This window comes from Papio anubis, chromosome 10 (genome assembly GCF_008728515.1).
Source record: "Papio anubis isolate 15944 chromosome 10, Panubis1.0, whole genome shotgun sequence".
Classification (NCBI taxonomy): Eukaryota; Metazoa; Chordata; class Mammalia; order Primates; family Cercopithecidae; genus Papio; species Papio anubis.
Window position 1 is genome coordinate 84432394 of NC_044985.1, and position 25597 is coordinate 84457990.

At 41.2% G+C, this 25597-nt stretch overlaps 1 protein-coding gene and 1 pseudogene across 2 annotated transcripts in view; both read left to right on the top strand.

Annotated features, from left to right (window-relative positions):
* The window catches only part of AOX4 (aldehyde oxidase 4), an 85278-nt gene that overhangs the window by 51817 nt on the left and 7864 nt on the right, over positions 1 to 25597 (top strand). For both annotated transcript variants that reach the window (XM_031651147.1, NM_001308436.1), the window contains 14 exon segments: positions 97 to 219; positions 2005 to 2101; positions 8172 to 8296; positions 11867 to 12000; positions 12930 to 13017; positions 13335 to 13421; positions 13608 to 13799; positions 14785 to 15012; positions 17464 to 17559; positions 18983 to 19111; positions 22821 to 22895; positions 24421 to 24473; positions 24968 to 25082; positions 25267 to 25332. In XM_031651147.1, coding sequence (XP_031507007.1) covers positions 97 to 219; positions 2005 to 2101; positions 8172 to 8296; positions 11867 to 12000; positions 12930 to 13017; positions 13335 to 13421; positions 13608 to 13799; positions 14785 to 15012; positions 17464 to 17559; positions 18983 to 19111; positions 22821 to 22895; positions 24421 to 24473; positions 24968 to 25082; positions 25267 to 25332 — 1608 coding nt within the window.
* On the top strand, positions 8788 to 11434 carry LOC110740923 (annotated as a pseudogene).

The window sequence follows — 25597 nt, forward strand, 5'->3', positions numbered from 1 at the left end:
CAAAAACCCAATAGGTAAATGTAAGAATGTGGGAACAGTAATTCCTTTTTAATGAGTCTGTGTTTTCGCTAATTACAACATGTGGCTTTTCTGCAGGTAATTTGCGTGGGTCAGATTGTCGGCACTGTGGCCGCTGATACCTATGCTCATGCAAGAGAGGCAGCCAAAAAAGTGAAGATCGCTTATGAAGACATAGAGCCAAGGATTATCACAATAGAGGTAGTCAGACCGCTTTGTGTCTTCTAGAATGACTTAAGTGGTGGACTTGGGGCACAGTTCAACCCATGTAGTCATAAAATAGTATAAGTTGGGCTCCATCTATACTTTGTTCAGTGTTACCTATAGTTTTAGAGTGAAGGCTCCCGCAATTTGCCCCTCAAGACAGAAACTGAGTCCTTTCCTGCTTAGACTCCTCTTTCCCACCACTGCTTCTACAGGGACCCGTGGAAATGAAGCATTCTGTGCCCACTTCTCCTGTGACCTCTTGCCAAGGCATGGGCTAAGAATGCAGATAAGCAACACCTGAGAAACGTCCTTATAATCTCATATACAAAAGCAGTCAGCCGGAAAATCTAGAGCACTGTGGAAATCAGAAAAAAATATAACACTTACTTATTACAACTATTGGGTCCTCTGTCTCCCTGCCCACTTACTGCTCAAGCACAGACAGGCTCTGGAGACAGACTACTTTGATTCATCATCTGACTCTGCCACTAGCAGCCTCTTAATAGCAGCAAAAGCTTTAAACCCCTCATACCTCAGCTTTTCCATCTATAAAATGGTAATTCTAAAAGTACCTACACCAAAAGGTCATGGTAAGCTTAAATGAGAGAATCCCAGTAAAATGCTTAGCATAGCACCTGGGACAGGGAATGCATTCAATAAATGTTACCTATCGTTTTTGTTTTAGTTGTCATGAATGAGGGCAAGGGCATGTTGCGTGCTCTTGTACTTTATATCCCCAGTGCCTAGCAAAGCTCTAAACCCACAGTAGATGCTCAATAAACATATGTTGGATGACGGAGGGATGGAGGGATGGAGGAATCGATGGATAGATGGATGCATAAGCAATATGGACACCCTCCACCCCCCCACCCACAAAGTAGATTCAGTCTTGAGCATCCACTTCAATTCTCCCCTGTTCTTCCCAATGCTGCCAAGTTCAAGTTTTTTCCAGTTATCTTTTAAACGTCTCTTAAGGCTGCCCCTTTCTTTTCATTCTCGCTTTCACTCCACCCTCCAGCCTAGTCCTCACTATCTTCTTTTCAGATTTACTACAAAAACCACTAAAAGAGGCTCTTTTCTTCCATTTCAGCCCATCTACCTAACATATTAACTTTCCTAAGTCACTAAGGTCATTAGGTCACTTTTCCTATTTAACACTATGCCCTTATATAAGGTCCAAACTCTTTAGTATCAAATCAAGGTCTTTAATAGTCCAGCCACATTCCACCTTTCAAACCCATCTTCCACTGTTTCTTGATAGAAAACCTGCACCCTGGCCATTCTGGCCTTGTGCTCATGTTGGCCCCTCAGCTTGGTTTCAGCCTCAAACTATTGTTTTATGATGTGCCTTTGACTTCAAATGATTCAGGATCCAACTCAGGTCACCCATTCAAGGCCATTCCTGGGCCCCATCAGCCTCCTCCTTCTTGACCTCTCTTTACTATTGAGTAACCCTCTAGCCCCAGAGTCAGCACCTAACTGCCAAACTGACTCAGATCATCATTCAGCAATGCAGAGGTGGGAAGCGGGTTTATATACCCTTGTGTCCCCCTCAGCCCTTCCCAGAGCACTGTACAAAATGAGTCACCAATGCCTATAATCCATTTGAGTCCGCCTTCTTCTGACTCTTCACGCAGCCCTGGCTCTGATTTTCTCGGTGTAATGAAGATCTGATACAGTAGAAACATGGAAGCGTGGAATTTTGATGGGAAACAAATTGTTTACTAGAATGCAAAATTAAATCTTTTGCTGTTGTTTTGGTTTGTTTTTCCACTGCAGCAAGCCCTAGAGCACAATTCATTTCTTTTTGATGAGAAAAAAATCGAGCAAGGAAATGTAGAGCAAGCCTTTAAATATGTTGACCAAATCATTGAAGGTAAGTAATCTTAGCGGGAAAAGGGAAGCTTCTGAAGCTGAAGACTCTAATTTCAATCATCTGGACTGAAAACTACTGAAACTCTAAGGCAATATTTCCCATTCAAGTGTGATTTTTAAACAGTAATTTAAAGTGCAGAGGAAATTTACAGTTTGGTGAATTTTTGTATATGTATAAATATGTGTAAATACTACCCACATCAAGACATAGAACGTGACTGGGCACAGTGTAATCCCAGCACTTTGGGAGGCCAAGGCAGGCAGATCACTTGAGGTCGGGAGTTCAAGACCAGCCTGGCCAACATGGTGAAACCTCATCTCTACTAAAAATACAAAAATTAGCCTGGCGTGGTAACACACGCCTGTAGTCCCAGCTATTAGGGAGGCTGAGGCATGGGAATCACCTGCACCTGGGAGGTGGAGGTTACAGCGAGCCAAGATTACACCACTGCACTCTAGCCTGGATGACAGAATGAGACTCTATCTCAAAAAATAAAAATAAAAAATTTTAAAAGGACATAGAAAATTTCTGCACCCCCAGCATGCTTCCATGTGTCCTCTCTTAGTAACCCCCCAAGGTATTATTCTAATATTTATCACTGTAAATTAGTTTTACCTCATTTGTACTTTATATAAATGGAACCTTATAACCTCTTTTACGCCTTCTGCTTTTATTTAACATTATGTATGAACGATTCATTCATGTTGTTGCATAGATTCGTTTTTTTTCGTTGGTAGTATTCTGTTATGCAAATATTTCACAATTTATTTATTCATTCTACCATTCAGGACATTGGAGTTGTTTTTAATTTGGGAGCATTATGAATAAAATTTCTATAAACACTATTATGCTTATATTTTGGTGAACATAGCACTTAGTTCTAATGGAATGTACCCAGGAATGAAATTGCTGAATAATAGCTTTTTTTTTTTTTTTTTTTTTTTGAGATGGAATCTGGCTCTGTTGCCCAGGCTGGAGTGCAGTGGCGTGATCTTGGCTCACTGCAAGCTCCGCCTCCTGGGTTCACGCCATTCTCCTGCCTCAGTCTCCCGAGTAGCTGGGACTGCAGGCGCCTGCCACCACGCCTAACTAATTTTTTGTATTTTTAATAAAGACGGGGTTTCACCGTGTTAGCCAGGATGGTCTCGATCTCCTGACCTCATGATCCGCCCACCTCAGCCTCCCAAAGTGCTGGAATTACTGGTGTGAGCCACCGCGCCTGGCCACAGTCCTCCCACCTCAGCCTCTTAAGTAGCTGGGACTACAGGCATGCACCACCATGCCCAGCTAATCTTCGTATTTTTTGTAGAGATGGGGTTTTGCCATGTTGCCTAGGCTGGTCTCAAACTCCTGGGCTCAAACGATCCCCCTTCTTTAGCCTCACAAAGTGCTGGGATTACAGTGCGAGCTACCATGCCCAGACAATTTCTTCCATTTATTTATTTATTTATTTTTGAGATGAAGTTTCGCTCTTGTTGCCCAGGCTGGAGTGCAATGGAGTGGTCACTCGACTCACTACAACCTCCACCTCACGGGTTCAAGCGATTCTTCTGCCTCAGCCTCCCTAGTAGCTGGGATTACAGGCTTGCACCACCACACCCGGCTAATTTTTGTAATTTTAGTAAAGATGGAGTTTCACCATGTTGGCCAAGCTGGGCTCGAACTCCTGACCTCAGGTGATCTGCCCACCTCAGCCTCCCAAAGTGCTGGGATTACAGGCGAAGCCACCGCGCCGAGTCTAATTTCTTCATTTTAATGAATATCAATTTTTCAGTCTTTTATTTATAGCTAATGATTTTGTGCTCGTTGAAGAAATTTTGCCTGTCCAACGGTCATGAAGATATTCTCTTATGTTTTCTCCTAGAAACTTGATTGTTTTAGCTTTTGCACTTAGGTCTATGATTCACCTCAAATTAAATTTTCTGTATGATGTGAGATGTGAGTCAATATTCCATCTTTTTCATGTGGATATTCGATTGACCCAGCACCATTTATTGAAGACTATCCTTTCCCTTACTGAATTGCAGTGCAGCTTTTGTTGTTTTCCAGATGTCTACATATGTGTTGTTCTACTTCTGAGTTCTCTATCATATTCTATTTGTCTATTTACCTATCTTGCTAATACCAGTGTCTTACTTGCTGTAACTTTATAGTGAGTCTTAAAATCTGATAATTTAAGGTACTTTTGCTGCTGCTTCTTCAATACGACCTTAGCTATTATAGGTCCTTTGCATTTTCAGATAAATTTATCATTAATTCATAAATCCCGCCAAAAATAATTTGTTGGGATTTTGATTGGGATTGCATTGAAACAATATATCAATTTGAGAGAATTGAAATCTTAACAATATTATGTCTTCTAATCCATAAGCATGGTACACTTTGCCTTTTATCTAGGTTTTCTTTAACTTTTCTCAGTAATTTTTAGTTTTCACTATAGAGATCTTGCAACTCCTTTTTAATATTTATTCCTAGTATTTTATGCTTTGTGATACTATGGTTATTTTTATTTAACTTTATTTAACTTGTGTCTAGTATATAAGAACGCAGTTAATTTTTGTATATTGATCTTATATCTAGCAATTTTGCTTAATTCCTTTACTATTTTAATAGACTTAGAGATTCTCTTGAATTTTCTATGTACACAGTTGTATGACAGTTTTATTTATCTTTTCCAATCTTGACACTGTTATTTGTTAATTGATTTGTTTAGACTTAATGTTCTGGCTAAGATTTTTTTTTAAGTTCTAGGTTTGTGTGTGTGTGTGTGTGTGCGTGTGTCTGTATTTTAATTTTATTTAAGTTCTGGGGTACACATACAAGATGTGCGGGTCTGTTACATAGGTAAACATGTTCCATGGTAGTTTGCTTCTCCTATTAACCCATCACCTAAATATTAAGCCCAACATGCATTAACTATTTTTCCTGATGCTCTCCCTCCCTGCACCCCCCAAGAGACCCCAGTGTATGTTGGTCACCTCCCTGTGTCCATGTGTTCCCATTGTTCGGCTCCCATTTATAAGTGAGAACATGCGGTGTTTGGTTTTCTGTTCCTGCGTTAGTATGTAGAGGATAATGGCTTCCAGCTCCATCCAAGACCATGCAAAGAACATTCCTTATTAAAAAGTGGGCAAAGGACATAAACAGACACTTCTCAAAAGAAGACATTTATGCAGCCCACAACCAGAAGAAAAAAAGCTCAACATCACTGGTCATTAGAGAAATGCAAATCAAAACCACAGTAAGATACCATCTCATGCCAGTCAGAATGGCTTTTATTAAAAATTCAAAACAACAGATAGTGGCAAGGCTGCAGAGAAATACGAATGCTTTTACACTGTTGGTGGCAATGTAAATTAGTTCTACCATTGTAAAGGAATACAAATCATTCTATTATAAAGATACATGCATATGCATGTTCATTGCAGCACTATTGACAACAGCAAAGACATGGTATCAACCCAAATGCTCATCAGTGATACACTGGATAAAGAAAATGTGGCACATATACACCATGGAATATTATACAGCCATAAAAAAAAAGATTTTTTATATTTTAAAAAACAGCAGGCCAGCCGCGGTGGCTCAAGCCTGTAATCCCAGCACTTTGGGAGGCCAAGACGGGCGGATCACGAGGTCAGGAGGTCGAGACCATCCTGGCTAACACAGTGAAACCCCGTCTCTACTAAAAAATACAAAAAAAACTAGCCGGGCGATGTGACCGGTGCCTGTAGTCCCAGCTACTCGGGAGGCTGAGGCAGGAGAATGGCGTAAACCCAGGAGGCAGAGCTTGCAGTGAGCCGAGATCCGGCCACTGCACTCCAGCCTGGGTGACAGAGGGCAACTCCATCTCAAAAAAAAAAAAAAACCAGCAATATTGACTGGCCATGGTAGCTCACATCTGTAATTTCAGCACTTTGGGAGGCCGAGGCAGATGAATCACCTGAGGTCAGGAGTTCGAGACCAGTCTGGCCAACATGGTGAAACCTGCTCTCTACTAAAAATACAAAAATTAGCCAGGTCTGGTGGCAAGTGCCTGTCATTCCAGCTACTTGGGAGGCTGAGGCAGGAGAATCACTTGAACCCAGGAGGCAGAGGTTGCAATGAGCCAAGATCACGCCACTGCACTCCTGCCTGGGCAGCAAGAGCAAAACTCCATCTCAAAACACACACACACACACACACACACACACACACAAAATACCTAGGTCCCACCTCAGACCAGTCAAATTAGAATATTGGAATATGGGAAAAGGGCATTAATATTTTTTTAAAAGCTCCCCCAAGTGATGCTAATGTGTGGCCAGATAACCACGGCTGTCTTTACTAACAGAATCACTGCTGGTCTTTGGTAAGAAAAAAGAATCTTCACAGGATCTATTACATTATTCTAAGTAACTAGAATGGCAAGTGGTGTAAGCTTTTATCTTTTATTAAAACCTGAGAGAGACCTTTAGGATGTATATTTCCTAACATCATTCTGTTTAAGTAGAAAATGTAGACTGCCTCCCAATTATAAAAACAATGCACTACCTTGTAAGAATAGTTGGACACAACCAGTAAACTCACGAGAGATGTTCAGATGTCTGACAGTAACTACTACTTACACCAAACATTCATTACTCCACAGGATTTTATTTTTAAAATTAAATGAGGTTTTATAAAAACTATAAATTTGGGTCGAAGACTATTTAATAATAATAATATCAGCTAACACTTATCAAGTACTTACTGTGCCAGGTGCCATGTCTAAGCATTTTACATGTATTATATTATTTAATCCTAATAACAATCCTAAGAGATTAATATTATTATTAAACTTATTTTAAGCTACTATTTACTGCTTACTATTTAACATACAAGCAGGACAACTCTGAGAAGGAACATATTAGTAGCTTCATTCTCAAAATGAGGAAACTGAGGCTTATAAAAGTTAGATAATTGGCTGAGGTCTCATGTTCAGTTATCAGTAGAACCAGGACTGGCTGATCCCAAGGCCCTAGCTCTTAAGTACCATGCTATATATTTTTTTTAATTATTATTCTCACCCAGAGGGCAGCAGATTGACAGAGTACCATTTGGAACCTTTGGGATTTCGGAAATTGTGAGGTTCAGAATTTTGGCACAAGTAGGAAATTTGAAACGTGAAAGGAATTTTGGCAGGACTGACTAAGAGTCACACAGCATGCCATTATGGAGCAGTGTGGTGTCGTGGTTCACAGCATGAGTCAGTCAGGCTGCCTAGGTTTGAATCCCAGCTCCGCCACTTACTATCTGTGTCACCTTGGGCAGCTTACTTCACCTTTCCCTGTCTCAGCTTCCCCATCTGGCAAGATGGGGGTAATGATACATGCCTCATCAGATTGATAGAAGGATTAAGTGAATTAATTGTCTATAAAGTGCTCAGCCTTAGAAAAATACCTAGTATATTGTCAACACCATCTGATTGTTAAGTAAATAAATTTGGGTTTAAAATATGCCACTTTCACATAAGGATTATTTTGAGCTAAAGGCAACTGAGAAGCAGCAGACACAGGAAAAAGTTATGTACCCGCCTCCTATTGACCTAAAAGTAGGGCATCAATGTCCCTTTATGAAGATGTTTCCTGACCCCTGTCTTGTACCAGGATGAGCAGAACAAGAGACAACTCCAGACTCTTATCAGCCCAGAGATGGCCCTGAAATAAATCTGCATAACAAACCTTACTAAAATAACCCTTATCCTCCATTAATTTCCCCTGTATATTTATCTCTCCACAATTTGCCACCCCCAGAAGCTCAAAACCCATTTCCTTTGTCGTCTCACTTCTCCACAAATGTATCGTCCTTTGTTAAAATAGTATATAAGCTTCTGGGTCTAACCACCTAATCACCTCATTGGGATTTTCCATTCATTTCCGTGACACCCTCCCATATGCATATGAAAAAAAACTTTTTTCTGCTGTTAAAAAAAAAAAAAGTCCAGCTCTCCATAAGCTAAAGCAGTTCACTCTTCATAAGCAAAACACCACCAAGAACTCCCACGTTGGAACTTATGATTAAACATCGCCTTGTGTTTTGTGCTTTACAGGTGAAGTCCATGTGGAAGGACAGGAACATTTTTATATGGAAACATCGTCTATCCTGGCTCTCCCAAAAGAAGAAGATAAAGAAATGGTGTTACACCTTGGAACACAGTATCCAACCCGCGTGCAGGTAACTGGAGGAGATAATAGGCTTCACCCCTAAGCAGTTGTGTGATCTCCTGGAAGTCACTGGGCATCTACATCCTTTTCTGTAAATTGTGAAAGGTGATAAAGATCACTCCTGAGGTCCCTTTTGGCGGGGGGTATGTGACTCTGGGTTCCAATGAACAACATGCATGTCCCAAAGTCACCATTGCCACTTATTACTAACATTTCCTGAGTCACAATCAGTCAGCTACACAACAGCAGACATTTCCTTGAGAGTTACTAGGGCACTGGGTACCCACAGCCTGCCATAGCCCAGAAGCTAAGGCAGTATCAAAAGCAGTCCCAGTAAAGGATTTGAGTAGACATTTCTCCAAAGAAGATATGTGAATGAACAACAAGCACATGAAAAAATGCTCAGCATCATTAGTCATTAGGGAAATGCAAACCAAAACCACAATGAAATACCATTTCTCACCCACTAGAATGTCTATAATCAAAAAGACAGACAATAACAAGTGTTGGCAAGGATGTAGAGAAACTGGAACCTTCATACATTGCTGATGGGCATGAAAAATGGCACAGCCACTTTGAAAAATAGTTTGGTGGTTTCTTAGGATGTTAAACATAGACTGAACATATAATTCAGCAATTCTGCAAGTAAATATCCACCCCAGATAAATGCAAAAACACTTATGAACAAATGTTCACAGCAGCATTACTCATAATAAACAAAAGTATAAACAACCCAGTGTCCAGCTGATGAATGGAGAAACAAAATGTAGTATATCCATGCAGTGGAATATTATTTAGCCATAAAATGAATGGAGATTTTGTCTTGTTGGCTCCTATGTAAAGAAGGCTTTTCAACCTGAGGGCAGACTGAGGAGGTTGGTGATAGTGTCACCAGCACTTTTGTCGCTGGGTGCCTGGGCTGGGAGAAACTGCCCAGAGGAAGCACTATGATTTTGGCCACACAATTGTTGGATGAGTTAATGGGCTGGGACCAAAACCTCACCCCAGACAAGAAGCGCAGCAACATGTGGTGGGACCACAGAACATTTATAAATATTATCTCTGTGGTTTTTGTTCTGCAGAATTGTTCACATATACACATTCTGATCTTGGTCCATGTGAAGAAATTCATACTGCAAAGCTACAAAAACAGTCTGAGAAGAGCTCTCATTTTACGAAAGTTGGCTATGAGAGAAGTGTGTTTTTTGTTTGTTTGTTTGTTTGTTTTGCCATACTTACAGAGCTTACTTGCAAAAGTAGAACGTAGAACCAGAAGGAGGCCATACTCATTTGGCATTGTCTCAAATCTAGCAGTCTTCTGGGGTGGCTGGCTCAACAGGCAAAAATGAAGAAAAAATTCAGGTTCTAACAGACAACATTGATGTACTTCTGCAGAAGATTGAAGAATTAGGGTCTGAAGGAAAAGTAGAAGCCCAGGGGATGATGAAATTAGTTGAACAATTAAAACAAGAGAGAGAATTGCCTAGATCCACAGCCTTGAAAATTGAAAGTTTTGCTGCACACACACACACACACACACACACAATGGAAGTTTGTGAAGTGTGTGTAGCCTTTTTGATAGTAGGAGATGACCAGTCCTGGGTAGATGACCGTTTGTTGGAAAAAAACACATGGGATATGCCAAAATTAAAACTACTGTAGAAGAATCGAAAGAAAAGTTAAGAAAAAGGACTCAAAAATCTGATCATGATGAGCATCTAAAAAAGGAGAAGCAAGAAAAGGAAGAGAAAAAGAACATGAGAGAGGAAGTGAAGGAGAAAGGAAAAGATGAAGGGACGAAGAAAGAGAAAAAGAAAGGCCTTATGACAGAGAAAGAAGAAAGAGAAAGTGTTCATGAAATAGGCACTTGATATGGTTTGGCTGTGTCCCCACCCAAATCTCACATTGAATTGTAATAATCTCCACGTGTCAAGGGTGGGGCCAGGTGGAGATAATTGAATCATGGAGACAGTTTACCCATACTGTTCCCATAGTAGTGAATAAGTATCACAAGAGCTGATAGTTTTATAAATGGGAGTTCTCCTGTACAAACTCTCTTGCCGGCCGCCATGTAAGACATGACTTTGTTTTGCCTTTGCCTTCTGCCATGATTGTGAGGCCTCCCTAGCCATGTAGAACTGTGAGTCAATTAAACCTTTTTCCTTTATAAATTACCCAGTCTCGGGTATGTCTTTATTAGCAATGTGAGAACAGACTAATACAGCACTCAAGCCAAACTTCAGACTGAAGATGCAGCAGGTCTTGGGACCACAAAAGATCATGAAGCAGAGAAAGAAGGTGAAGCAGAAGTAGAAATCAATGAAGAAGCAGAAGCCATGAGCAGTCAGAAAGAAAACATAGATCTCGAAGTTGGGATCAAAGAAAATCAAAAAGCCAGAATTGAAAGTCATATAAGCACAGGACAAAAGTTGGGACAGAGAATAAGATAGAAAATCCAAGGAGAAAGAGAGGATTTGATGATTAATAAAAAGTAGTGTGAAGTCTGGTAGTCAAGAAAAACAGAGTGAAGACACAAACATTGAATCAAAGTAAAGTGGTACTAAGAATGAGGTCAATGGGACCAGTGAAGACACTAAATCTGAATGTGACACTCGGTTCAATTAAAACCAATCTGATAAGACCTTAGATCAGACAGAGTACTACAGTTCGAAGATTTTTGGAAGAATGCTGAAAATGGCATAAAATGAAGATTGATATTTAACAAATGAGGTGAAAGAAAACTAGTAGCATAGAAAAAGTATAAAGCTCAGTCAGTTTTTAAAATTGTTATTATTAAAAATTAATTCAGGACTGATATAACCTACCAGTTTTCAGAACATATGTTAATAGTACATATGCCACTGAAAACTTAGGTCCTGTATCATATTTTTTTAAGACTTAAGAAATTTTACTTAAACATGTGGCTTGCTTAGTGTTTAATTGCAAGTTTTCGTTCTTGGACTTTGAAAACAGGATTAAACGTTAGTACTTGTGTGAATCAGACTAAGGGGAATTTCATTTTTACAACTCTGCTATACTTAGCCTTTGGATTTAGAAGCAAAAATAAAGTTTCCCTGACTTTCTGTTACGAAGTTGATTGTCTCTGTCATTGACAAGTTTTAGTATTATTCTCCTTCTAATAAAGTTATTGACTCTGAACTAAAAAAAAAAAAGAAAGAAAGAAAAGGAATGGAGTACTGACACATGCTACAACACGGATGAAACCTGAAAATATTATGCTAAGAGAAAGAAGTCAGTCATAAAAGACTACGTAGTGTATGATTCCACTGACATGAAATGTCCATAATGGGCAAATCTATATAGACAGAAAGTAGATTAATGGTTGCCCAGTGCTAGGGGTTTGGGGAAGATGAGGAGCAAGTGCTTAATGGATACAAAATTTCTTTGCAGATGCTGAAAATGTTCTAAAATTAGATTATGGTGATGATTACACAATTCTGTAAATATAAGTATTTGTTGAATTACTAGATTTCTTTTACTGGGCAGAGGGGAAATACAAGGATGAGAAAGTAAACTATTAAATTGCATTTACATAACTTTGGGAACTTACATCTTGCAGGAATATGTGGCTGCAGCACTGAACGTCCCAAGGAATAGAATCGCCTGCCGCATGAAAAGAACTGGAGGAGCGTTTGGAGGGAAAGTGGCCAAACCTGCTGTGCTAGGAGCTGTCAGTGCTGTGGCCGCCAACAAGTAAGAGTCACAGTGGCATCATTAGCAGTCCAAATAGCATTGATGCCATCTGCATTCTTTCAGCCCAGCACCCCAGCTTTCGTCTCAGCTTTCAACTCAGCTGAGGTTGGCCACATGGAAGGAATGTCAAACCCCAGCCCCAAAAGAGACACAGTTTGTCATCAAATAAAGCAAGGGCTCTGCAGCCACCTGGGAATGTTCACTTAGCCTCTGTGTCATCCAGCTGGAATACCCAAACACTGGACTAGCCATGACTTTTGTGAACCTTGTAACTACCAAAGTTCAGTTATTCAAACTAACTTATCCCAGGCTACTTCTACAAAAAGAAAAACCATGAACATCTTAGCTCATTGGCACTTTCCAACAACAGGAAAAACTGTCCTATAAATTGCAGGTTTGCAGGCACTGGGAACATTCCATCAGAAACCAGAGGAGTCCTCGATGGACATTTTATGAAAGGGGAGTCTGAATGCAAGGAAGGTTACGCTCGATGGAGTATTGGAGCTCAACCCTTTTAGCCTCAACATCCCCTTTAAGGCAAATATTTAAAATCGCAATTACTTTTGCACCAACCTAATATTTTAATGCTCTCTTAACTATCTCAAAGTGAAATTCACAACAATAAAACCTACTATACATAATTGCAAAACAATAATACAATTCCTTAGTATAATATAAAAAAGAAAGTAACTTGTAACCAAATAATGTATCATTGCAATATGTAAGTTCTCAGACATGACTCAACCAGAATAATTATGATCTTTTTGAAGAATACTAATGCCCCACACACTTCCAAGGAGCTTGTCTAACGAATGTTACTGCCTCACTGACAACCAATAAGCTAGATTATCTCAAGTCCCCCTCCCCCATCACTATGTTTCTACAACTTTATGAAGCATCCAGTGTATTAACAGAGTCATTTCCTATAGGACTGGCCGTCCAATCCGGTTTATCCTAGAACGTGGTGATGACATGCTGATAACTGCTGGCCGCCACCCGCTCCTCGGAAAATACAAAGTAGGTAAAAGCAAAAGTTAATCAAACTGCCTAAGACATTGTTTAGTGTTAACCAACCAATAGGAAAGACAATTACTACATCACACACCACTTGAAAGAGATATTTAGACGTTGCCTAAAACTACCCAAAACTTTCTGTTGGTATCATGTTCAACTTGGGCACCATCCTTGATATTCCTCTGGTTCCTATCACATCCAATCACGTATATAAGCTAAGCGTGCATTGACAATTGTGACAAGATGTGTTTGTGTACAGCATGATTTCATTGCACAGAAGGACTATTGAGAAAATTGCCTTACTTGCTATCACTTTGCAGATTGGATTCATGAACAATGGTGTGATAAAAGCTGCTGATGTCAAATACTACGTCAATGGCGGGTGCACTCCTGATGAGTCTGAGATGGTGAGAAACATGCCTTTCCCATAGGTTACCAGTTGAGCTGTATGTGTTATATTTTATTTGCATAGAGATTTGTCTTACAAATCAGATAACTTCTGCCTGTGACAGGTTCAAATTAGATAAAATTCAGATAAGTGGTTTTGAATATCTGTCAGATGTGAGATTTCACTTTGTTTTGCTTCAACTCAGGTGGTGGAGTTCATTGTGCTGAAATCTGAAAATGCACACTATATTCCTAATTTCCGGTGCCGGGGTAGGGCTTGCAAAACAAATTTGCCATCCAACACAGCCTTTCGAGGATTTGGCTTTCCTCAGGGTACGGTGGTAGTCGAAGCTTACATAACTGCCGTGGCATCTCAATGCAACTTACCCCCTGAAGAGGTAATAAGTCATAACCCCCTAATAAAATGCTGAGATCATTGCTTCCAATATATCTTAAATGCCTATATATGCATTATATCAACCCCTATGTGGATTGAAAAACAATAAAGCACATCATCTATATATCAGTTAGATTTTGCTATGTGGTAAGTCAACCACAAAACTTAAAAAACAACAGTATTTTTGATGATTCTGTGGGTCAGCTGGGTAGCTCTTCTGGTCTGGGTGAGAGCAACTGGAGCTTCATGGTCTAAGGTAGCTTCACTGACGTGTCTGGTAGTCATCACGCTGGTTCGTCTAGGATGCCTCAGTCGGGAAGGCACATCTCCACGTCACAGAGTCTCTTACCCTCCAGTATGCCAGCCCAGATTCGTTCTTGTGGTGGTGGTCACAGAGCTGCCATGAACAGCAAGAACGTGGTAAGCCCTGGTGTACAAGTGCTTTTCAAATCTCTGTCCACCTCACATACTTACTGTCCCATTGGCTAGAGCAAGCCACGCTTTAGAATCAGTATGAAGCCACCCAGGGGACAGAGAGCACAGAATGGTTACAGCCATTTGTGCAGATATTTTGCCACAATTCAAGGCTTTGGGGAGCTAATTTGAGAACAGTTAAGAAAGAGGCAACATTGTGTGGGTGTAAAAGGATTTTGAATCAGGAGAATTTTGTCTCACCACTGACAAACTTGTGACAGAGTTCACAATGGTTGGAATCTACTATTTCTCAGGGTGATTGTGATGTTAACTAGATAATACACTTAGTCTAGAGCCTGGTGCATATGGAATGCTCAAGAGTAGTTTATACTGTTTTTATTATTACTCTGATGTTTATACATGTACACTTGCACTTGCATATTTATAGCCATTAAAATAGTTTTCTTTCTTTAGAAAGACTTTCTGCATATCAGGCATATAACAAAAACACATACTGCACATGTGAAACAAGCTTCTATCCCTAAAATCCATTTTATTTTATCATCTTTCAGGTTAAAGAAATAAACATGTATAAGAGAATTAGCAAAACAGCCTTTAAGCAGACATTTAATCCAGAGCCATTGCGAAGATGCTGGAAAGAATGTCTGGAGAAATCTTCATTCTATACTAGGAAACTGGCCGCAGAGGAATTTAACAAAAAGAATTACTGGAAGAAGAGGGGACTTGCCATAGTCCCCATGAAATTTTGCATTGGGATCCCCACAGCTTACTACAATCAGGTGAGACTGGGAGAGATGTCTTCTCAGCAAAAGCTTTTTTCCAAATGACCTGCTGCCTGAGAAGATCAATCATGTGCAACAAGGGATGATCCCCTCTGGGGACAGACAAAAGAAGTGGGGCAGTTTCCTTAGCAGGTAACAGAGTGGGTTTAGGCAAGCATTGGGGAATCACAAGTGCCAGGGCAGACCTGGTGGTCACACTGAAAGCAATCAACAGTAAAGTCCAGCCCAGGGGTTCTGGGCTGGTATAGAAGGGCCCCAAACATGGGTATTGGGATATGGGGCCAAATTTCAAATCCATGAGAAAAGTGGGAGTAACAAGAGGGTCGCTTTCTGTTTCCTAGTTCCTTAGTGAGAGCAGCAGGGTAATCTGAAGACAGTTTTCAAAACCACATGAGAACAGACAGAGCTACACGACTCAAATGGAAACTTGGAGCTACTATAATGAGGCTCAGTGACTACCCAGCCTCCTTTTTAGTTTCACCATAACTAGTTTGTTTCTGTGTGTGTGTGTGTGTGTGTGTGTGTGGTGTTCAGTGTCTGATTCTTTTATTCTTTTTCTACTCCTATTAATCTCTGAAATGTTCCCATAATCAAACCCACGCAAAGGAAAGAACGCACAACCCCTTCACGGTGTGAATGAGGTATGCCCAAGCTGTCTCTTACCAAATTACTTCCTGTGCACACCCTTCCCCAGAGTCCACTAACAAGGTAGGAAGCCAAACAAGGAGTGGGGGAAAGGCCATGAGCACTGCACCTCCTGGAACAGGTGTCCATCTTTCCCCCAAGTAGTACTTCTCAAGCCAGAGTAACACTGAGACCCCCTTTAAGAAGAACCTTTTTGTGGACTCTCAAAAGTTGCTTAAATTATTTATGTTAATGTTCATCAGCTATATATAACCAAAAACCAAAGAATAAGCTTCTTTTGCTCCTGCCTTTATAAAACACAAGCAAATTTGCAAAATAAGTAAAAATAATCTATTAATGCCAGTAGCATTCAAAATAACATTAATGTAACATGGTGAATGATGCTGCTTTTCTAAAACCAAATCCTCACTCACAAAAAGATAATGGCTCTGGGCCGGGTGCGGTGACTCCGTCTCCAAAAAAAAAAAGAAAAAGATAATGGCTCTGGCTGCTGCTTCACAAGTCATTGTGAAGTTTTTAATTCTAAAAGTCTGTGGGTCACTGTCTCACCTCTTGGCTCTAATATGCTCCATCAATTAAAGTAATCGTACTTGGTGCTTATATAATTATCAACATAAAATCTAGCGTGGTATCTGAAAGCACATGGCAATACCCATTTATACAGGATCATCCACCACTCTTGTTAGATTGTCTTGGAGGTGAAAACACAAAGTTTAAAAGTTCTTGTAGAGGACTTAATGATTCTGCAAATACAGTGTCATATTCTGGAGACTGGAAGAGATGAGTTCGTTGATATTTGAATGCGTGGTGGCAGGGGTACAGGCATCAACAAGGAAGTAGGATCCTGGCCACGTGCATGAGCATATGATGGGGATTGCTCTAAAGAAAGATTCCAGCCACTTGCAGAACCACCCTACGTAGCCAGCCTCCTTCTTCCTGCCGTCTGATCCCTGGAGCCACATGCACATTCTATAGATTCTTCAATCAGAACCCCCAGCCCCAGAGATGGACAACAGCAATTAGTTTGAAAGGCAGCATGGCATGGTCGCCAAGATCACTGGGCTCAAGTTAGGAGCTATGGGCTCCAGTCCTGATTTTACCACAAATCAGACAGCTGACTTTTATCAAGTCTCCCCCTCTCTAGGCCTCTATTCCCCATGTGTAAAGTAAAGAATTTGGACAAATCAGTGGATCCCAAATCTGGCCAATCATTAAGATCACCTGAGAGCTTTAAAAAAAAAAAAATGGGTATTTGGAATTCACCTCCAACCTGTCATTCCTGCCGCCAAATTGGAATCTCCAGAATGGGACCCCAGCCATGTAATTCTAAAAGATCAGTGTTTGGAAACCATTAAAACACCTCAAGGTTCTTCCACTTCCTCTAGTAGCAAGAAGAGGCTGTGCCTGTAAATGTACTCATGTGAGTTATATTTGCTTTAAAATTAATTTTCATACCCAAGGAGGGAAGAATTATAAAATGTTTCTGGGTTGGGGCTTTGGAGAGGCAGCTCCCAAGGCAACCACACAAGACCTCCAGTAGGCAGAAGACGGGAGTGATGGGCGATAAACACATTCATCTATCTACATTGATAGTTTTGAAGCCTTGCAAGAGGTTGTCTGTAGCCACTAATAATAGCTTTCTTCTCCAGAATAATATAATATTCTCTGGATTATTTTTAATGAAATAAAGATATTTAAATTGTAAAAGAAAAAATAAAAGATTGGCTTAATGAAACAAGATTGTTCATCCAGCAACCTAGGCTACACTCACAACAACATTTGGCTGTATCAATTTCCCTCCAGGCGGCAGCTCTCGTTCACATCTATCTAGATGGCTCTGTCTTGGTGACTCATGGTGGCTGTGAACTGGGACAAGGCCTGTATACCAAAATGATTCAGGTGAGATCAGTGTCTGTCTTCTCCAATATAGAAGAATATGCATGTTACATTCAACTTAACAGCTTTTTCTTGAGAAATGCCATCACACTAAATGCACAAGTCAATTGTAAGACTTGTGACTTTAGGAAGGCAAAAATGCAGGGGAGTGAGGGAAATAAGTGTTAGGATGAGGAAATTATTATTTTTTTAAGACAAGGTCTCACTCTGTTGCCAGGCCGGAGTGAGTGCATTGGCACAATCACAGCTCACTGCAGCCTCTACCTCCTGGGCTCAAGCAATTCTCCCATCTCAGCCTCCTGAGTAGCTGGGACTATAGGTGTGCACCACCTATAGTGCACCCAGATAATTTTTGTGTTTGTTGACAGGGTCTCACCATGTTACCTAGGCCAGTTTTGAACTCCTGAGCTCAAGCTATCCACCCCCCTCTGCCTCCCAAAGTGCAGGGAATACAGACATAAGCCACCATGCTCGGCCTAGAATTAAGGAAATATTTTCTATTGTTCTTCCTGCATACAACAGAATCAAGTCCACAGGTCTTCTGAAAAATGTGATTCCAGATTTCAAAGATAAGATACTTGTAAGCTTTCTGGCAACTGCTCAGCGCAATACTGTGTTCATCCAAATCCTCAATTAGAAGTGAATGCATTTAGTAGGATAAAAAATTATGCTCTTAGAATTAACAATCTACTTAGGAACATTACATGACTGGCCCTTATATGTGCCAATTTAAGAAAATGTTTCAAATGTGGTTGAAAGAGCAAGAAATTACTGCATTCAGAAATTTGCCCTTTTTTTAAATGTGAAATAAGAAATTTCCCCTTTTTTAAAATGTGAAATAAGACATTTGATTAAAAAACGTGCATGGGAAACAAAGCTTCACTCCCAAAGAGAGATAGAGAGAAGACATTTTCTTTAAGGAAAGCATATTATTTAATAGTATACTTGGAATTAGGAAATCACATAAACCCACAGGGCCTTCTTTGAATATATCTTGCTTCTTCACAACAAAACCCTTATGCCTCCAAAATGTCCCATGAAGGAAACATAATCTGTTAAATTATCTGTAAACCACAAGGAGAAGACGAAGGTGAAACATTAAGACAAGGGCCTCGAGCTTGCCTGCACCTGTCTTACTACACCAGATGTCCCAGAGTGAACATCCTGACACATGGCTTCCATGAGAGTGGCATTAAAAGAAGGCATTGGTTGGCCACATGTCTCTGAAAAGGAATGTATCTTTAACAGTGCCATTTAAAGTCTTCTAGTGCACTAATCTACATATAAACTCAAGATACCAGCTAAAATGTTTGTCTCCATAGAAGAATAGCCAGGTTTATACTCAGTTCTCAAAAGACTGTAACTTTTAATTTGGGGGAGAGGCTTAAAGTCCATGCAATAAATGTTTTTCTTCTGATTCTGGCAGGTGGCTAGTCACGAACTCAATATCCCCCAGTCATACATACACCTGTCTGAAACAAGCACAGTCACAGTGCCCAATGGCGTCTTCACGTCGGGATCAATGGGGACAGACATCAATGGAAAGGCTGTGCAGGTGACTTTTCTTTCATTTCCCAGTAACTCAAAGACAGTGCTGGAAAGAACATTGTCCCATCCTTTCTTTTGTGGAAAATGAAACCGAGGCCAAGAAAGGTCAAGTTCTAGGACATTTGGCTAATGACTGACAGAGCCAAAGCTCTGCATCAGGTTTTCTGAGGCTCGCATTTAGTGCTCCTCCTGCCATGCTGAGCTGTTTTTATAGTTAATGTTCTGTTGCATGTGAAAACCTGCACCTTCAGCAACCTCCCTTCGTCTTATCTGAGACTCTCTATCTTCTCTCACCACAGCATACCAGAGCAATGCAGGGTTATCCCATCCTGGTTCCACAAAGGGCTCAGGCCAGTCATTAACCTCTCTAGGTATCTGTTTCCTCTTTTGCAAAACTGGAGATATGAACAACACCCACCTCATAGAATTGCTGGGCGGATTACAGGGGTTATAGAGTAAAGCCACCACCACTACCTTCCTCTCCACTAGAAAACTATTGATTGGCCATTAGTCACCCACAGAGACCATCTCCACAAAATGACAAGCACCTGGATGAAAAGAGAAGCTTTGAGCCTATGAAATATATTCATATATCATATGAACCATGGCTTCCCAAAGTATGCTCCTTGGGATAGTGGTCCCATGAAATGCTTGGTGGAAAAAACAAAGAATTCTACAGTCAACAGATTTGGAAAATGTTGCATGCTTACTACATCCCACTCATAGAGGCTTCTAAGGCATATTGCACTTTTTTTTTCTTTTTTTTTTTTTTTTTTTTGAGATGGAGTCTCATTCTGTTGCCCAGGCTGGAGTGCAGTGGTGCAATCTCAGCTCACTGCAGACTTCACCTCCCAGGTTCAAGTGATTCTCCTGCCCCAGCCTCCCAAGTAGCTGGGATTACAGGCACTTGCCACCAGGCCTGGCTAATTTTTGTATTTTTAGTAGAGACGGGGATTTCACCATGTTGGCCAGGCTGGTCTCAAACTCATGACCTCAGGTGATCCACCCGCCTCGGCCTCCCAAAGTGCTGGGATTACAGGCGTGAGCCACCACTAAGGCATATTGCATATTAAAGGCTCTGAGAAGTTTTGCAGTAGAGAAACCTGCTCAAGGAAAATGCTCTGGAAAACTCAAATTTTGATAAAACCATGTAAATGACTGAGTCCATTTTTTCACCTTTTATCCAGATGTTAATTTGCTTGCAAGCACACGATGCAAAGAGACACCCAATAAACAACTAGCTATGATCTCAGGCATGGGAAGACAGGGACACCCAAAAAATGAGGAAACAAAAATATTTTTTGAAAAATTTCCATATTTTATGATGATTTTTGATGAGTCATCATATGAAAGTCATAAATTTGTGTGACTTCACAATTATTTTATTAATTCAACATGGGTTTAACAAACATTTACTGAGGCTTACCAGGTGTCAGATCCTGTTCTAAGCCCTAGGGGTGTAGCAATGAATGAAACAGGACAAAATCCAAAGAGCCCAAGCTCACATTCTGGCAGACAATAAACAAATACATGAAACTGTTACTGTGAAGAGTGCCATGTGACACTCCAAGGCACGCTGCAGGAAACAGCTTCACGCCTTCTCCTCCCAAGGTTGGTTCAAGTTCCCTCTGTGGGCTTTCTCTTTCTTTCCCCTGAATAAAATCTACCTAGAGCTTTCTATTTACTCTAAGATCATTAAAACTCCATGGATCACTTTTATTCACAGAAATAACCTCATTTCAATAATTAAAATGTCTAGTCCAAAATTCCAAAATGTACTTCAAATTGCAGTGTCTCTGCTACCTCCCATCAGGGTCTGCAGGTAGAAAGGGGGTGGGGGTGGCTTCTCCCCAACTCCCTCCCTGTACTTTTTGCACTCCCCTCCAGCTTCTTAACCTACTTTTCAGACCCCTGTAAAGTCAGAGGAGAGAAGGGCATAGAGGTAAAAAGCAGAAAAGACCTTATCTGGCTGGCATCAGTGTAATCTGGCCATGTTACATCTGATGCCTTCTGAGAGTCCCTCCCGGGCATCTTGGGCATGGGCAGGGCCTCTCCTCTGGCTTTAGCCTCTTGTGCCCTGCCCCAGCTCCACCCTGAGCGCCAAGTCCCCTCCAGTCTCTTTCTATTGAGGCACTTCACCCTTTGCAGGAAGGCCTTATAGATGAGTTCCTTTTCAAACCTGGAGATTAGAGGTCAGAGGAGCTGGAGGGAGGGACCAGGTTGTAGGGTCCAGGAGGGAGTTATTGCTTAATGGTTTTAGAGTTTCTCTTGGGGTTGATAAGAAAGTATTAGAAACAGACAGTGGTGATGGTTGCACCAAAAAAAAAAAAAATGCATGTAAGAATAAGATTGTTTTTACAATGGATACAGTTCAAATTACAACATGAAAAATTCTTTTAGGACTATGTGAACATTGCCAAGCCACCTTTGAAACAAAGTAAAATTCTTCATCTAGAGTCCAAAAATGTAGATGTAGGAAAACTCTAAAGGGAACAGAAGGCCTTCTGTACACTGGCTTCCGTCTGGCCTGGGCAGAAATGCACCCTGCAGATTGAGATAGTGCTCCTTGGAATGCAAAGGGTGAAGACTAGTCCTCTGCGTGTCTTCAGACAGCCTGCAGGTCCTCAGTGGGCTGGCATGGTGGGTTGGTTATGAAGAGCTTTCAAGGCTCACCAAGACTCACAGCAACCCAAGTTTCTAGATTTGTTTTCAGCCAACAATCACATCAGATTTTCAAAAGAAACATACAGCAGAAGCTGAGGGGTTTTCTTGGTTTGTTGTTGTTATTTTTGGGTTTTTTTGAGATGGGGTCTCATTCTGAGGCTGAGATGAATGAGTAAAAGCAGAGAGCTGAATGGATTTATATTGGAATTACAAGTGGAAGCCATGCTGGGGTTCACAGACACTCAGGAGTCAGCAGGCGTAATCTCAGGAATCCAAGGTTTTACTTCAGTAATTTTTATGTTCGTTTTAATGATAAACCTTTAAAACTTAAAGTAAGTACAGGTATATTTCGTATCATCCAAATGACTGCTTTATAACTGAATATTGCTGTGTGAGATCTCTGTCCGCATTTGGGACCAAGAGTATGCTTTGTGCCAAAGCAACAAGAGCAGAGATGGACTTCATATGTAAATGATGTTTTCTTGCCCCGTGGAGAGCGGACGATGGCAAGAAATAAAATGCAAATGAATATAGGGGTGATTTCAGTAAGAAGAGTGGGGAGAAAATTGATCCATCCACTAGCACATAATAGGCATGTCAAACTCCAAAGTACCTGTGCCACAGCAGTCAATACTTTTTCCACATTCCAAGCAGCAATTTAGCTCCAGAAAACAACATCATTGATCAACTAAATTAATGTTGTTATTTTGAGTTTCATTGGCGTGTAGATGGGTATGCACACTCTGTGATTATGTTTTTGTTTTCTAGTTATAAAAGAGCTACAACTCTAAGGAGACTCTACCCAGCTTCATGTTAGCATATATTACAACATTATAATAAAAATAGTTTTAAATCAACACTGCAGTATTCACAGAATGTGTTTTCCTTTGAAGAGATTCCATGTGTTACTTAAGTTTAGGAAACCCTGCCTAGATGACTAGGAAGCAGGTTCACCAAACTGATGGTCTGCATTTGAATCAATTTGAAGAGTTAACATTTTGCTATTCCTTGTGCCTTTTATTTCTGACATTATTTCAAATGTTTATTTTTAGAATGCCTGCCAAACTCTTATGGCCCGTCTTCATCCCATCATCAGGAAAAACCCTAAAGGAAAATGGGAGGATTGGGTGAGTTCTCTACATTATCCCTTTCCAGAAAGGCAACTACATCCAGATAGGAAACAGTCCTAGACGCATGGGCTGATGGGTGGTGCCCCTTCAAGAAACAAAGCATGCACTGGCATTTAGTTTTATTTTTTCGAAAGGGTAAAAGAGATGACTGTATACATTGAAACCTGGCTTTATGTCAGAGCCGCGTTTCTCACTAAGCATAAGAGCAGGATGGGCTCTAAAGTAAGGCACACTTAGGGCTGCTGTCCCTATTTCATCACCACTAGCCTATGGGGCAAGTCACTTACCCCATCTGAGTCTGTTTGGCTGCTGTAAAAAAAAAAAAAAAAAAAGTGCTGTAGGCTGAGTGGCTTATAAACAACAGAAATTCATTTCTCACAGTTCTGGAGGCTGGGAAGTCCAAGATCAAGGCCTCTGCAGATTTGGTGTCTGGTGAGGGCTCGTTCCCTGGTCCACAGATGGGGCTTTCTCGCTGTGTTTTCACAGGATGGAAGGGGCAAGGTAGCTCTCTAGGACGTCTTTTACGAAGTCACTAACTAAACTAATTCATTAGGGCTCTGCCCTCCTGACCTAATCACCTCCCAAAGACCCCACCTCTTAATACCATCACCCTGGGGGATTGAGATTTTAACATAAGAATTTTGAGCGAACACAAACATTCAGACCATAGCCTCAGGATCGTGGAGTTTTCTTACCTGTACAATGGAGATAATAGTCGTCCTAAGATCAAAGGATTATTGAATTTCTAATAATAATAGTTATTACTACCATCTTGATTATTATTCCCCACTCCTGCACAGTTTACTCCAGCAGGAAAACTGACATAATCATATATTGAGACAGCCAAATTATTTCGGAACAAAGCAGGGTAAAAATGCCTATGTACATACCTATATAGAAGTACCTAAATATAGCCTAGCCCTCTCCTAATTTAAAAAGCCAAAAAGTGGCCGGTCACAGTGGCTCACACCTATAATTCCAGCACTTTGGGAGGCTGAGGTAGGTGGATCATTTGAGGTCAGGAATTCAAGACCAGCCTGGCCAACATGGTGAAACCCCATCTCTACTAAAAATACAAAAATTAGCCAGGTAGTAGTGGCACGTGCCTGTAGTCCCAGCTACTCGGGAGACTGAGGGAGGAGAATCCCTTGAGCCTGGGAGGTGGAGGTTGTGGTGAGCCGAGATCCGGCCATTGCACTCCAGTCTGGGAGAGAGGGAGACCCTGTCTCAAAAAATTAAAAATTTTAAAAATTAAAAAAAAGTCGAAAAGTGTGAAAAATAATAAACTTTACACTGTGCAGCAGCCCTACAAAACACAGAGTCCCAGAGTACAGCTAGCAGCTGCCCTTAAGAAACTCCCTTGAAAAGCATGACCTGTAGCTTGTACCCAGGCCTAAGTCTCGCTGCAGGGAAGTGTGGGTGCAGAACTTGGAACAAACAAGAGAGGGCAAGCCCAGCATGGAAGGCATTTCCATTACTTGCCCCAAATTTATATTTTTTTGTAACTCATCATCTCTTTCAGATTGCAAAAGCCTTTGAAGAATCCATCAGTCTCTCAGCTACTGGATATTTCAAGTAAAGGGCATTTTTACTTTGGTTTAAACTACACTTGGGCAGGGGTGATGCACACTCATCAGTCTGGACAGATGTCCAGATAGTGCCAGAGCTCTGCTGTTAACCCCTTAGTCATGGGATCGTGGAGGGTAGGGAAGGAGATCTAGGGGAGGGCCGGGGGTTGGGGACTATCAGAGGCAGCAGCTGTTCAGCAGCCCAGAGGGACACCATAGCTGTCTCTACATGCTCTGGCCCATCCCAGGAACTGTGCACTGGAGGGCAGGGGTCCAATACTGGCTGGTCTTCTCCCCGTGTCTTCGGTGTAGCCTTGCGGCCCTGACCTCATGATCCTTGCAGGAGAAGATGGGGAGGCCTCCAGCCACTGGGTGCAGACGCTGCCTGGAGCCCCTGTGGGTCAGCCCTTCTGCTCTGCTCATCTCCAAGATTCCGCACCTTGGGGTGATCCAACCACGAGTGGGGAAAGTGCCTCTTCTCCTCCTGATTTCTCTCCTCAGAGGCTACCAGACAAATATGGACTGGGAGAAGGGGGAGGGTAATGCTTACCCGTATTACGTTTATGGAGCAGCCTGTTCTGAGGTTGAAGTCGACTGTCTCACGGGGGCTCATAAGGTAAAGACTGATGTTTCTATTCCACCATCTTCAGTGTAAACACTAACACTGTAAAGAATAATCAATGTTGTAAATAACAATAAACTTGATCCTCCCAATGGAAAAGTAGGGACGGGTATATAATTTTAGTAAACATCTATTTTAAACAAGCAATATTTTCCATTATCTATTTTCCCTGGCACAGCTTCTTAGGACCGACATCTTCATGGATGCCGCTTTCAGCATAAACCCAACCCTGGATATTGGACAGGTGTGTGATTCCAGAACCACCCCACAGGGACTTTTGCTCAATCCCATTTAGCAGCTATTCATTCAGAATACTATTTTCCAACATGCTCTAAACCTTTTTGGGGGGATGGAGTCTCACTCTGTCACCCAGGCTGGAGTGCAGTGGTGCAATCTCAGCTCACTGCAACCTCAGCCTCCCGGGTTCAAGTGATTCTCCTGCCTCAGCTTCCTGAGTAGCTAGGATTGCAGGTGCCCACCACCACACCTGGCTAATTTTTGTGTATTTA